At 38.4% G+C, this 15,000-nt stretch overlaps 1 protein-coding gene across 1 annotated transcript; it reads right to left on the bottom strand.

Annotated features, from left to right (window-relative positions):
• Positions 1-1,520: 1,520 nt before the first annotated feature.
• LOC135107450 (serine protease 30-like) lies at positions 1,521-12,308 on the bottom strand. The gene is made up of 3 exons (XM_064017324.1): positions 12,171-12,308; positions 4,374-4,514; positions 1,521-3,236 (listed from the first exon to the last, which is right to left on the bottom strand). The coding sequence occupies exons 2-3, from the start codon at positions 4,504-4,506 to the stop codon at positions 1,966-1,968; spliced, it is 1,404 nt and encodes a 467-aa protein (XP_063873394.1). The 5' UTR covers positions 4,507-4,514; positions 12,171-12,308; the 3' UTR covers positions 1,521-1,965.
• Positions 12,309-15,000: the final 2,692 nt, after the last annotated feature.

Below are 15,000 nucleotides of genomic sequence, written 5' to 3'. Positions count from 1 at the left end.
AGATTTTGATGAAAAGTTATATGAAAGAGAAAAGAAAGGATATCTTTGACTATCTTGCGTGTCTCCTTGCATCTGCCAATGTGGTACGGGATGCATGATAACGAGAGAGTGGGTATTTTCCTCCTCCTTTGTCTCGCGCCATCCATTCCCAGCCACACACCCTGTGAGTCACAGCTGATAACTGATAATAATATTTGAATATATCGTTTACTATTTTTCGCTTCTTGCCAAATATATAGATTCTAATACCCAAATTCACGTTCTTTTTAAGTCTTTTATAACAAAAATATCAACGTAAGTGCTTGTAAATGTAACACGTTTCAAGCATGAACGCCTAGTATGCATATTTAGCAGCTTTAAACGTGGAGAACTTTTCATGTAGATATTTGAACATCAGACTAAAGCGTCCACGGCGTCGTGAACCAAGTACCATTTCATCAGTAGCAGAAGAGATTTATCCCTGATTATCTCACCCCTTAAGCCTGCCACCCGAATTAGAGATTAAGCATTGCTTTGGTGTTCTAGGCCTTGCCTCCCGTATAGTTTTGACCCTTCATCTATGTTTTTTTATTCAATTATTTATTTATTTACTTGTTTTTTTTTATGTTTGCTTTTTTATATTTGTCTTTACAAACACCCATCCCACCCACCAAAACAAACACACACACACACACACACACACACACACACACACACACACACACACACACACACACACACACACACCCATACACACACACACACACACACACACACACACACACATCTACACACACACCCACACATACACACATACACACACACACTCACACACACATTCATACAGAAAGCATCAAGTGTTACAAAAAATATAAATGTATGCAACATCTGTACACAACTGGGGCACCATACCTCTGGCAACCCTGCATAACGCTTTATCATTCCAAACCTGCTCCTGCGGTAACATTTAATGCATACAGTATGAAAATCTACACTCTCTTCCGGCACTCTCTCTCTCTCTCTCTCTCTCTCTCTCTCTCTCTCTCTCTCTCTCTCTCTCTCTCTCTCTCTCTCTCTCTCTCTCTCTCTCTAACATGTAAATCATGAGAAGCCCGATAGTATCAGTTTAAAAAAATATTAAAACTGCCAATTTGTCTGAAACTCCGAATGTGGTAGTTTTTTGTATATCCACCAGCTGTTATGTTCCCTATATTAGTATTACGTATTGAGTTTCGGGCATAGGGCCCTTTCACACAATGCCACCGATGGCTGCCAGTAGTTACCTCCCATAGTTTGTAATAGATCCTTCATACAAAGACACCACGGTTGCTCGAGCAGGTAACCTCCAACGACACTAACACGAAACAACGGAATGACGCCACTGTCGTCCTTAATCCATCAAGATTCATTGTCAAGCCACCGTATGCGGTGGAGGAGGAAAGCAATATACGACAGACATACTTCATCAATGGCATACAAGGTGTCCTAAGAGACAAAAAAAAAAATGTAGATAAATGAAAATGGATAAATAAAATAGTGAGAACTTTCAAGATTCAATATGTATTTTCAAACAATAAAATAGGAATACAGTACATTATAAAATATAATTATCACCGTAATGTGAATATTGAGACTCATAGAAAAAAACCTAAGCCATCAATTTGTGGCAGTATATTAAAATACTGTTACGAGCATATTACATGAAAATAAATATCAGTGAACACTCATGAATATGATAATCACACCTACTTTTAACTATACTCATACTTTAACCTGTGAATATATGGAAATATAAAATATTTTAATGTTACCAGCTATTGTTGGCTTTTGCAACAAAATAGTTTTTCATATCTTTCAAGGAAGCAGAAGGACAGGTCAGATGGCACTCCGATTCTTAATTATATTAATATGTAAAAGAAATATGAGCAAGCGTGCTGTATTCAATTAAATTTAAAATTGTTTGGAGTACTTTGAAAATCAAAATGATTAGCCACAGTAATTACCGCCCTGTGTATTTTGACTTATCCATGTGAGAAATTCGGTAACTCTTGCGTACACTCCAGGATTCATGGGCCGCGCACATCCACCCCCGAAGGAAGTCACACCGACCAGGACGTGACGCTCATTCTCCACCACAGACAATGGTCCTCCAGAATCTCCAGAACAGGAGTCTTTCCCTCCCTCATCCAAACCAGCACAAATCATATTACCTGTCAAACCATTGATATTACTTGCACACGAAGCCTGATCGATGATGGGAACCTGAACTTCCATCAGAACATCCGGCTGAGTTCCGTTTTCCATTGTCAAGCCCCAGCCAACAGCGGTGGCGAGAACTCCTGCGTATGTGTTGTTGTTGTTTTTAGGGAGACAAATAGGGCCTACTTGTTGCAATGTAAAATTTAACGGCTCCTTAAGTGTTAGTATTGCGATATCAAAATCGTAGCCATTTGGATCGTAACTACTGAAAACTGTATAGTTTTGAATTGCAACGAGACCGGTGACACCAACGACGTCGTCATTCGTTGAAACTTGGTTGTGATCTGCGATGCCCACCATGATTGAACTAGCGGGAATCGGGGCCTTGGTTTCTATTTCGAATAAGCAGTGGGCGGCGGTGAGGATGTGTCGGTCAGTTATGATGCTTGCTCCACAGAAGTAAGAAGTGGCCCCAGAGAGTGCCATACCTACCATCCATGGGTACTTATTCTGGGGAATCACCTCCATACCCCCAACGATGCGAGCACCATTCTGAACCCCACACTGGCAATCAGCGAAAATTGGACTACTGGTGCTGGTAGTAGCAGTAGTAGTAGTAGTAGTAGTAGTAGCAGTAGTAGTAGTAGTAGTAGCAGTAGTAGTAGTAGTACTAGTCGTAGGGGATGTGGTGGTGGTGGTGGTGGTAGTCGTGGTGGTAGTAGAAGCGGGAGGAGTGGTGGTGGTGGTGGTGGTGGTGGTGGTGGTGGTGGTAGTCGTGGTGGTAGTTGTAGTGGGAGGAGTGGTGGTGGTGGTGGTGGTGGTGGTGGTGGTGGTGGTGGTAGTTGTGGTGGTGGTAGTCGTGGTGGTAGTAGTAGTGGGAGGAGTGGTGGTGGTGGTGGTTGTGGTGGTGGTGGTGGTGGTGGTGGTGGTGGTTGTGGTGGTGGTAGTCGTGGTGGTGGTAGTAGTGGGAGAAGTGGTGGTTGTGGTGGTTGTGGTGGTGGTGGTGGTGGTGGTGGTGGTAGTGGTAGTGGGCCGCGTTGTGGTGGAAGTTGATTTTTCTGAAAAATGAAGAATGACTTGTTAAGTAAACCATTTTTTTATTATTGTTTACATCAGTGTTCCTCGACCTGGTGCATGAGGCATAAAGAGTGCAAGATTTTTTTCAAAGGGTACCTGCAAATAATGCTGTACATGGAGGAATACATGACATGGCCAGTGTATATAAGTGTTCATAGTACGAAAAGGTGTTTGAGAAAAAAGTTGTTTGTTATTTAAAAAAATAATACAAACTGAGATTAGCGTATTTTAGATTGATATAATGTATTAGTAAATTAAACTGACGTGTAACTCGCGTCTCAGTGATTTGATGTCTTGTTATTCATTTAGTACTTATATAAGAAATAATTTACGGTCGAGTACTAGTTCGTGTTTTTGAAAGAGAAACTTAAATTTTTAGTTATATATTTTCAGTCACGTTTTCCTCAAGCATTACTAGAGGAAAAGGTAATTTTTTTTTTTTTTATCAAATTTGTAGGCGCTTTAGTACATGAATTTCTCAAAAGCCCCTGAAAAGGTGCATGAGATTAGAAAAACTTGTCAACCATTGATTGACACGACTGGTACCACGAACGCATGAATGTTGTTGTTGTCAGCAGAAGAAATGGAAAATGGAAACGCCTGCCAATGAGAATCTCTATTGGAGCAAATCCTTGAAAGAAGTCTGGAGAAAAGTGAAAGAATAAAATGTGGCCACCATACCAGGATCAGTATAAACAAGAAATTAGACCTAATGTAAAAAAAAAAAATAAAATAAAACATTGAAATGAGTTGATAACTGTGAAAATATCTTTCTGCCAGGCAGTCAAACAGAAACATACAAAGGTGAATACATGTACATCTGCCAACAGTACCCAAATTAATAGGCAATTGTTAGTGCAAACTGCATACTAAATACAGCATGGAATTTATAAAATGTTAAATTAAACACATGAAAGTGAATCGCTTCGCAAAGTGATTAGTAGACGAACATAAAAATAACTATTTTTTTATATTGATCCCTGAAAGCATATCTTGCTGAAAAGAAAAATTGAAAATGTCCTTCAAAATAATAGCAACTTACACAGATATTTAATTTTGTTTGTTTTGTTTCCATAAGAATATGATAAACAAACACACACACACAAACACACGCTCACTTGGCATGCAACAAGCACATTCCCTGCCCTCACAGCCGTCCTTGGAGACGTCTCCGTTAGTGCAACCGTCAGGGTTCGTCTTCGGAAAACAGAAGCCCTTCCAGGCTTTGCACTGCAGTGACGGGGCACACATTACTGGACCTAAGAATAAACAAGATGGTTCCAGGTTGCTGATACATAAATCAGCGATAAACATTCAACAGTATTATTTATACGTACAGTATATATATATATATATATATATATATATATATATATATATATATATATATATATATATATATATATATATATATATATATATATATAGACACACACACACACACACACGAAGCTTTCACGCTTGAGACAACGTTAAGGTTCCAGGTACTATTTTCACACTGTGCTCATCGAAACGAGAGATGAAAGCGTTGAAATGAGTAAGCATGACTAACGGAGAAAAGTTATCCCAGTGAAGTAATCTAAGGAGTCTTTTTTATCTGAGGGGAGAGGGAGGGCGCAGAAGAAGGAGAATAAAGTATAGACACGGTAGTAGGTGATGCATGTAGCTAGCGTTAGAAGATAGGAAGAGATGAACCATTGCGTCAATGAGAGGTAAGCTGAAGACAGTCAATTAGAGGAGTGTAGCTGATGAGACAAAATTTCTTCATTCCACCTTGTTTAGGAGAGCAGTAGGATAGAAACATTTCCACGTATGTGAAACGCACTTTATATATGGACGGATAAATCATTGTATAACTGGGGATAGGACAAGAAAAATCAGGTGGAGACGACCTTGTAGATCACTTAAATTCACAGAAGCTGTTCTATCTAGAGATGAGAAGTAAAACTTCCAGTTTAGGCTATTAGTAATGATTATATCGAAGATATTCAGTGTAAATAAGGGGAATTAATGGGGATAAAGAATTTGGAAGAATGTGCCCAGTTGATAGGTGGAGCATATTAAATTTAGAGGGAATGAACAGCACTAAGTTTGATCTGCACACATTCATAAATTTTAGAGACATGAGAAATCAAGCGTTGTATGGTTGAGAAACACCACAGCTAACAAACTTAGGATAAGAACAGTGACAGTCTCTCTCAACAATAGAACAGTCAGAAAGGAAGCTTGGAATGGAAATACAGAGATAGATTGATTAATTGTTTATAAAAAGGGGGGATAAAAGACGCCACATCATCGCATTCATTTGGCGCCAAAGAGGGAGCACTTGGTCCACGGAGCCGACGGGCACCAAACCCTCCAGTGACAGTCCAGCCATCAAAGAAGGTGGCACCGCCGACCACGCTTCAAGCCCCGCCACCGCGACAAGGTGACTCCCTACAGCGGGGAAGATATAAAGTGACTCTGTAGTCTAGATTCTATCAAACGCTTTTGATATGTGTGGAGGAATAGCAAAGATTTCACTAAAATCCCTTAAAGAGGATGACGAAGACTCAATAAAGAAAGGTAGATCACCAATAGTACCAATATAGTTACTACGTAACCCATACTGGCGATCCGATGTAAATTTTTGAAGTGATAGTGTTTATCAGTCTTCATGATAAAGATAGATTAAAATTTTTGACAAAGACAGTAAATCAAACCAATAGGATTGTAATTTTAAGAGTTGGAGCAGTCAATGTTTTTAGGAAGAGGGTGAATGGAGGCAAACATCCTGCAGGTAGGGAAGGTAAATGTCAAGAGACAGAGTAGATCAGGCAAGGTGCAAGCACGTAGGCATATTTTAGGAGAATAATATGAGGAACCCCATCAGCCCCATAAGGCTTCCGAGAGTTAAGGTCAGTAAGGGCATGGAAAACATCATTGAGAAAGATCTTAATAAGAGACATGAAACAGTGAAGGAGAGGGGGGAACATGTCTGGAATCTTCCATGGTACAGTGTTTACCAAAAAGTCAGCTTTAGAGATAGATGATATGACAGTGGTGCCATCAGATTGAGACAGAGGAGATAAAATGAAGAAAAGTTGTTTGGAGATCATTTTATCGAGGTTCATTGATTGACTGATTGACCTGATTTCATGGTGCCGCAACACCATACTCATTCGGCGCCGCTGCAGAACGTTCAAAGAAGGAAAGGTGGTATGTTAAAATAATAATATTAAAAACAAAATTATATTATGGTAAAAAAAAAAAAAAATGTAAATAAATAAATAAAAAAAAATAAAAATGAAAAAAAAAAACGGGAAAAGGAAATTTGATTAACCAGTGGACACTTAAGTGTCACAAAGAGATAGGGCTTGTATTTAAATGTATTAATTTGATTTGGTCTAAAGTGACGGTGTACTGACCCCATTGATCCAGATGGTAGTGGTGCAATCAGGTTCAAACAGGATGAAGAAGACGAACAAGAAAAGTTATTTGGAGATATTTTTATCGAGTTTCCAGATGTCTCGATGAAAATTAGATCGAAAAAATTTTGACATTATATAATGGTGAAGAAGTTTTTGCCTAGTTGAAGAACAGTCTTGGAACAAATTCTAGGATATGTAAAAATCGCATGAGATTCAGGTGATTAAAGGCTTAAGTTCCATTCGTGGGCCGCATTTCTTTCCTATATAGCACGAGAATAGGCTGAATTAAATCAAGGTTTGGATGCCTTGGGATGAGAAGAAGGTTGAGGAATGTACGCCTCCATTCCAGACGCTACCACTTCTGTTATGTTCTCAGTACAAAAAGACGTGACTCTACCACAGAAACAGTAATCTTTCCAAGGAAAATCAAAATATTACCTTCTAAAGTATCCGCATATAGTAAAGGCAAAACGCCAGAGGAAAATCTGCACTGGGGCATCCTGAAGAGAAATTAGAGTGATACGAGAAGATATAGATATGAGGCAGTTTATCAGAGGATCCAAATGGAGAAAACAGTGTTATAGCAAAAGCAGAAAAAATATAAGTTAAAATGTCTAAAATTAGTGCTTCTTCTATAATGATAATGATAATATAATAATAATAATACCAATAATAATAATAATAATAATAATAATAATAATAATAATAATAATAATAATAATAATAATAATAATATTAATAATAATAATAATGGTAATAATAATAATAATAAAAATAATAATAATAATAATAATAATAATAATAATAATAATAAAAATATTAATAATGACAATTATTATTATTATTATTATTATTATTATTATTATTATTATTATTATTATTATTATTATTATTATTTTATTATTATTATTATTATTATTATTATTATTATTATTATTATTATTATTATTATTATTATTATTATTATTATTATTATTATAGAATATTACTATTATCATGTCGTAGTAGTGGAAGCACCAGCAGCTGTAGTAGTATTAATAGTAGTAGTAGTAGTAGTAGTAGTAGTAGTAGTAGTAAAATTCTTCGCAATGATGTTTACCATGCCCTCGCTGGCCTAAACCCTCGGAAGGCTTATGGACCTGATGGGGTCCCTCCTATTGTTCTCCGAAACTGTGCCTCCGTGCTTGCACCTTGCCTAGTCAAACTCTTTCAGCTCTGTCTGTCAACATATACCTTTCCTTCTTCCTGGAAGTTTGCCTACATTCAACCTGTTCCTAAAAAGGGTGACCGCTCTAATCCCTCAAACTACCGTCCTATTGCTTTAATTTCCTGCTTATCTAAAGTTTTTGAATCTATCCTCAACAGGAAGATTCTTAAACATCTATCACTTCACAACCTTCTATCTGATCGCCCGTATGGGTTCCGTCAAGGCCGCTCTACTGGTGATCTTCTGGCTTTCATTACTGAGTCTTGGTCATCCTCTTTTAGAGACTTTGGTGAAACTTTTGCTGTTGCCTTGGACATATCAAAAGCCTTTGATAAAGTCTGGCACAAAGCTTTGATTTCCAAACTACCCTCTTACGGTTTCTATCCTTCTCTCTGTAACTTCATCTCAAGTTTCCTTTCTGACCGTTCTATTGCTGCTGTGGTAGACGGTCACTGTTCTTCTCCTAAATCTATTAACAGTGGTGTTCCTCAGGGTTCTGTCCTGTCACCCACTCTCTTCTTATTATTCATTAATGATCTTCTAAACCAAACTTCTTGTCCTATCCACTCCTATGCTGATGATACCACCCTGCACTTTTCCACGTCTTTTCATAGACGTCCAACCCTTCAGGAGGTAAATATGTCACGCAGGGAAGCCACAGAACGCCTGACTTCTGATCTTTCTAAAATTTCTGATTGGGGTAGAGTAAACTTGGTATTGTTCAATGCCTCAAAAACTCAATTCCTCCATCTATCAATTCGACACAACCTTCCAGACAACCATCCCCTCTTCTTCAATGACACTGAACTGTCCCCCTCTTCTACACTGAACATCCTCGGTCTGTCCTTTACTTATAATCTGAACTGGAAACTTCACATCTCATCTCTAGCTAAAACAGCTTCTATGAAGTTAGGTGTTCTGAGACGTCTCCGCCAGTTTTTCTCACCCCCCCCCCCAGCTGCTAACTCTGTACAAGGGCCTTATCTGTCCATGTATGGAGTATGCTTCACATGTCTGGGGGGGTTCCACTCATACTGTTCTTGTAGACAGGGTGGAATCAAAAGCTTTTCGTCTCATCAACTCCTCTCCTCTAACTGACTGTCTTCAGCCCCTCTCTCACCGCCGCAATGTTGCATATCTAGCTGTCTTCTACCGCTATTTTCATGCCAACTGCTCTTCTGATCTTGCTAACTGCATGCCTCCCCTCCTTCCACGGCCTCGCTGCACAAGACTTTCTTCTTTCTCTCAACCCTATTCTGTCCACCTCTCTAACGCAAGAGTTAACCAGTATTCTCAATCATTCATCCCTTTCTTTGGTAAACTCTGGAACTCCCTGCCTGCTTCTGTATTTCCACCTTCCTATGACTTGAATTCCTTCAAAAGGGAGGTTTCAAGACACTTCTCCACCAATTTTTTACCACTGCTTTGACCCTTTTATGGGACTGGCATTTCAGTGGGTATTTTTTTTTTTTATTAGATTTTTGTTGCCCTTGGCCAGTATCATTCCTACATAAAAAAAAAAAAAATAGTAGTACTAGTAGAAGTAGTGGTAGTAGTAGTAGTAGTAGTAGTAATAGTAGTAGTAGTGATGGTAGTAGTAGTAGTAGTAGTGGTGGTAGTAGTAGCAGTAGCAGTAGCAGAATAGAGGTGAGAGAAAGGAAAAATTCTTCTCCAGAGAGGCCGAGGGAGGAGAAGAGGCATGCAGTTATCAAGATCAGCAGAACAATTGGCATAAAAAAAGCGTTAGAAGATAACAAGAGATGTAACACTGCAACGATGAGAAAGAGGCTGAAGACAGTCAGTTAGAGGAGAGGTGCTGATAAGACGGAAAGCTTTTGATTCCACATTGTCTAAAAGAGCGGTATTAGTGGAACCCCTTCATACATGTGAAACACTCCATACAAGGACGGAAAAGGCCCCTGTACAAAGCTAGCTTCTAGGGTGGTCAGAAAAACTGTCGGAGGTGACTTATAACGCATAACTTCATAGATGCTGTTTAACAAGAGATGAGATTAGAAGTAAAGGACAGAGCGAGGATGTTCAGTGTAGAAGAGTGTGACAGTTGAATGTCATTGAAGAAGAGGGGGATAGTTGCCTAGAAGGTTGTGTTGGGCTGATAGATGGAGGAACTGAATTTTTGAGGTACTGAACAATAAATACTAGGTTTGCTTTTCACCAGTCAGAAATTTTAGAGAGATTCGAAGTAAGGCGTTTTGTGGCTTCCCTGCGTGAACTGTTTATTTCCCGAAGGACTGGAAGTCCACAGAAATATGTGGAAAAAATAGTCTTTTTTTTTTATCAGAGAAGGAGTTGATAGGACAAGAAGTTTGTTTTAGAATATCATTGATGAATAATGGGAAGAGAGTGGGTGACACGACGGAACACTGTGGAACTCCACTGTTAATAGGTTTAGGAGAACAATGACTGTCTATCACAGAAGCAATACAACGGTCAGAAAGGAAACTTAAGGTGAAATTATAAAGAGAAGGATAGAAGCCGTAAGAGGGTAGTTTGGAAATGAAAGCTTTCTGCCAGACTTTATCATACGCTTTTGATGTGAGTAAGGGAACATTAAAAGTTTCATCAAAATCTCTATAATAGGATGACCAAGACTCAGTAAGGAAAGCCAGATCACCAGTAGAGTGACCTTGACGGAACTCTTGACGGAACTTGACGGAACTCTTGCCGGAATTCTGGCGATCAGAAAGGTTTTGAATTGATAGATCTTTAAGAATCTTCCTGATGAGAATAGATTGAATAACTTTAGATAGGAAGGAAATTAAAGCAATATGGCGGTAGTCTGGGGGATTAGAACAGTCACCATTTTTAGGATCTGGCTGAATGTAGGTAAACTTCCAGCAAGAAAGAAAGGTAGATTTTGATAGAGTTTGATTAGGTAAGGTGAAAGCACGGAGGAACAGTTTCAGAGAACAACAGGAGGGACCCCATCCCGTCCATAAGCCTTTCGAGGGATTAGGCCAGCGAGGGCATGGAAAACATCACTGCAAAGGATCATAATGGGCAGTATGAAGTAGTCAGAGGGAGGAGAAGAGGGAGGAACAAGTCCTGAATCGTCCAAGTTAGAGTTTTTAGCAAAAGTTTCAGCGAAGAGTTGAACTTTAGAAATAGATGAGATGGCAGTGGTACATCAAGCTGAAATAAGAGGGAAAGAAGAAGCAAAGTTATTGGATTCTTTTGTGTAGGGTCTAGAAGTCACGAGGGGTGTTAGAACTTGAAACATTTTGAGTTTTTATTAATGAAGGAGTTTTTGGCTAGTTAGAGAACATGACATGATTACGAGGAGAAATATAATGCTCATGAGACTCAGGTGATGGAAGTATTTTTTGCGGGTCACATTTCTACCATGTATAGCAGGGGAACAGGCTGTGTTAAACCAAGGTTTGGAATGTTTAGGCCGAGAGAAAGTGAGGAATGTACGCCTCCAAGGCAGACACTGTCACCTCTGTTATGCGCTCGGCACACAGAGACGGGTCTCTGACACGGTAGTAGTAGTCATTCCAAGGAAAATTAGTAAAAACCTCCTCATGTCTCTTTAATTAGCATAGGCAAAATGCCAGAGGCACCTTTGCTTTGGGGGAGTCCTGAGGAGGGATCGGAGCGATAGGACAAGACAGATATGAGACTGTGATCGAAGATAGGTAACAGCATAAGTAGAGGATTAGAGGTTAGGGAAAGGTCAAGAATGTTGTGCGTATCCGAGGAGCGTGTTGCACGAGTTGTTCTGGGTCATGGAGGCTAGTTCACCAGCATGGCCAGTGAAAGGATAGGAAAGCCAAAAACTGTTGGTGAACATTGAAGTCTACAAAAAGAGAGAGAGAGAGAGAGAGAGAGAGAGAGAGAGAGAGAGAGAGAGAGAGAGAGAGAGAGAGAGAGAGAGAGAGAGAGAGAGAGAGAGAGAGAGAGAGAGAGAGAGAGAGAGAGAGAGAGAGAGAGAGAGAGAGAGAGAGAGATCCGTGAAAAGGAAGGTCAGAATGTGGTCCCGTTTAGAAGTTAAGTAGTTTAAGAAGTTTTAATATATATATATATATATATATATATATATATATATATATATATATATATATATATATATATATATATATATATATATATATATATATATATATATACATATAATAAGTAGCAAAGAAATATATTAATGTGTCCATTATAACCTGAAAATTACTATCACTGTTCAAGTAAACATTGGGATAATACAAAAAAAATAAAGATAAATTACTTGATAATAGGAATTAAGAATAGTATGTATGGTAAGAAAGAGGATAACGACAAAATACCTGCGTGGATGAGATGGTAATAGCAAGGCAGAAATAGTGAAGACCACTACCACCCTCATTGTGCCTACTGCTTACTTCCAGTTCTTCGGTGGAATAGTAACAAATACAGTTGCGGGAGCTTTTAGTACAGGTGAGTGTTCACTGGTTTTGCAAAGAGTGAGGCTGCTTCGTGGTCAGGTGTGCTCGTTACTCCGTGCAGCAGGTGCAGTACTTGGAAGACAAATGTGGCCGTGATATGAACACGTGTGTGTGTGTGTGTGTGTGTGTGTGTGTGTGTGTGTGTGTGTGTGTGTGTGAGTGTGTATGTATGTGTATAGATGGGTGTATATATATATATATATATATATATATATATATATATATATATATATATATATATATATATATATATATATATATATATATATATATATATATATATATGTTTACTACCACCGTATACCCCACGTTCATAGTTTTAGTAGCTCATAATCTTTTTTAACATACTGCAGTTGCACTTTTGTGCCACTTAGTATAGTATCCTTAAAGGCGGGATGATTTATTTGATATTGATGCATAACATGACTTGTCTATTGCCTCGTCTATCATACTCTGCAGAAACTGGAATGTGTTTTTGTGATTGAGTATATACCTTTTACAATATACTGTAGTTAATTAATTTAGTACTTGAAGTAAGTATAATTTACACATTTCATTGAATGACCTTACTCAAGAGTTCAGATTATTGTCATGGGTGATGATTTTTTTTTTAAATATTTATTTATTTTTTTTATTTTATTTATATATTTTTTATTTATTTATTTATTTATTAATTAATTAATTTATCTATTTATTTATTTTTTTGGTGGGGTGTGGGCGGGAGGGTCCAGAAACGGATTAATAAACTTTCCATTATTTCTTATGAAAAAAGTAATTTAGGAACTTGAACTTTTTGGAGTCCGAACACCCTCCGAGAACTAATTACGTACGAATTTTTAAATGCCACTGTATAAATTCAATACAAACTTTTTTCTTTTATTTTTATTGAAGTACTTTACGTATACACGGAAGTGTCTTCACCACAGCACTGATCATTCAGTGACTTCGAGAAACCAGTTGTGCTGAACTACAGGAGGCTATAATTACTACAAAAAAGTTTTTTTTTTTTTTTTTTGCGTCGAAATTTTTTTTTTTTTTATTCATTAACTCCTTACTTACATTTTTATTTATTACTAATTAATTCATTCATTTCATTCACTTTGTGCCTTTCATGCACTTCGTTCGAATTACTTCACTCACTCGCTCGCCGCGAGCCAGTCAAATGTTTAAAACACTGGATAAAAAAAGATAAATATAAATTACTAGAGTCGTCGAATAATTATTTTTGGAAAAATTCAAATTCCCCTCTTCTCGTCTCTTACAAAACTGAGATTCTTAGAGAAAGGAGCCCACAATTAGCACTACTAGAACCCAGTTGTTTAATGAATAAAGTAGTTTTGGTTTTCAGGAGAAACGAAACATCTATATACCCCCTCTCACAAGACACCACTGGCGTCGGCACCTGTGGCTGCCACTGGTTACCTCAGTGTGAAAGCGTCTGGTAACTGCAAGCAACCACCGACTCGTGCCATCCTTTCTAATGTTTGCCAGTTAAAATAATGGCGTTAAAGGAGGAGCTACTTCTATTTACCTTGTTGACCAGGACAAAGAAGAGACACTCTGGAAAGAGAAGAATTCAGATGAAAGCATCAAATTCTTTCATCAAGAATGGACCAGCAGACTGAACACTTTAGTGGTTTATGTGCTAACGAGAAGAAATTCTTTATTTTATTTCGTATGAGCAAACTCTAATTGCAGAAGCTTCCAATGCTGAATGTTATAATGGTGAAATCCTCAATGGATGAATCCTAAATTGTTGGACGTTTCTCTGATTCATAACAAAGATCTTCTATGTTCACCTGCTCTTTCGCTATCTTTCGCTATGTTGTTTTCCTCCTCCACCGCATACGGTGGCTGAACAATGAATCTTGATGGATAAAGGACGACAGTGGCATCACTCCGTTGTTTCGTGTTAGTGTCGTTGGAGGTTACCTGCTCGAGAAACCGTGGTGTCCTCGTATGAAGGATCTATTGCAAACTATGGGAGGTAACTATTGGCATCCATCGGTGGCACTGTGTGAAAGGGCCAATGCCCGAAGCCCAATATGTAATACTAATATAGGGAACATAACAGCTGGTGGATATACAAAATACTACCACATTCGGAGTTTCAGACAAATTGGCAGTTTTAATATTTTTTTTTAAACTGATACTATCGGGCTTCTCATGATTTACATGAGAGAGAGAGAGAGAGAGAGAGAGAGAGAGAGAGAGAGAGAGAGAGAGAGAGAGAGAGAGAGAGAGAGATTGCTGGAAGTGAGTGTAGATTTTCATACTGTATGCATTAAATGTTACCGCAGGAGCAGGTTTGGAATGATAAAGCGTTATGCAGGGTTGCCAGAGGTATGGTGCCCCAGTTGTGTACAAATGTTGCATACATTTGTACTTTTTGTAACACTTGATGATTTCTGTGTGAATGTGTGTGTGTGTGTGTGTGTGTGTGTGTGTGTGTGTGTGTGCGTGTGTGTGTGTGTGTGTGTGTGTGTGTGTGTGTGTGTGTGTGTGTGTGTGTGTGTGTGTTTGTGTTTTGGTGGGTGGGATGGGTGTTTGTAAAGACAAATATAAAAAGCAAACATCAAAAAATGAGTAAATAAATAAATAAATGAATAAAAAAACATAGATGAAGGGTCAAAGCTATACGGGAGGCAAGGCCTGGAACACCAAAGCAATGCTTAATCTCTAATTCGGGTGG

Source organism: Scylla paramamosain, chromosome 15 (genome assembly GCF_035594125.1).
Source record: "Scylla paramamosain isolate STU-SP2022 chromosome 15, ASM3559412v1, whole genome shotgun sequence".
NCBI lineage: Eukaryota > Metazoa > Arthropoda > Malacostraca > Decapoda > Portunidae > Scylla > Scylla paramamosain.
Note: the sequence above shows the minus strand (reverse complement) of the source record. Positions and strands in the feature narration are given on the sequence as shown.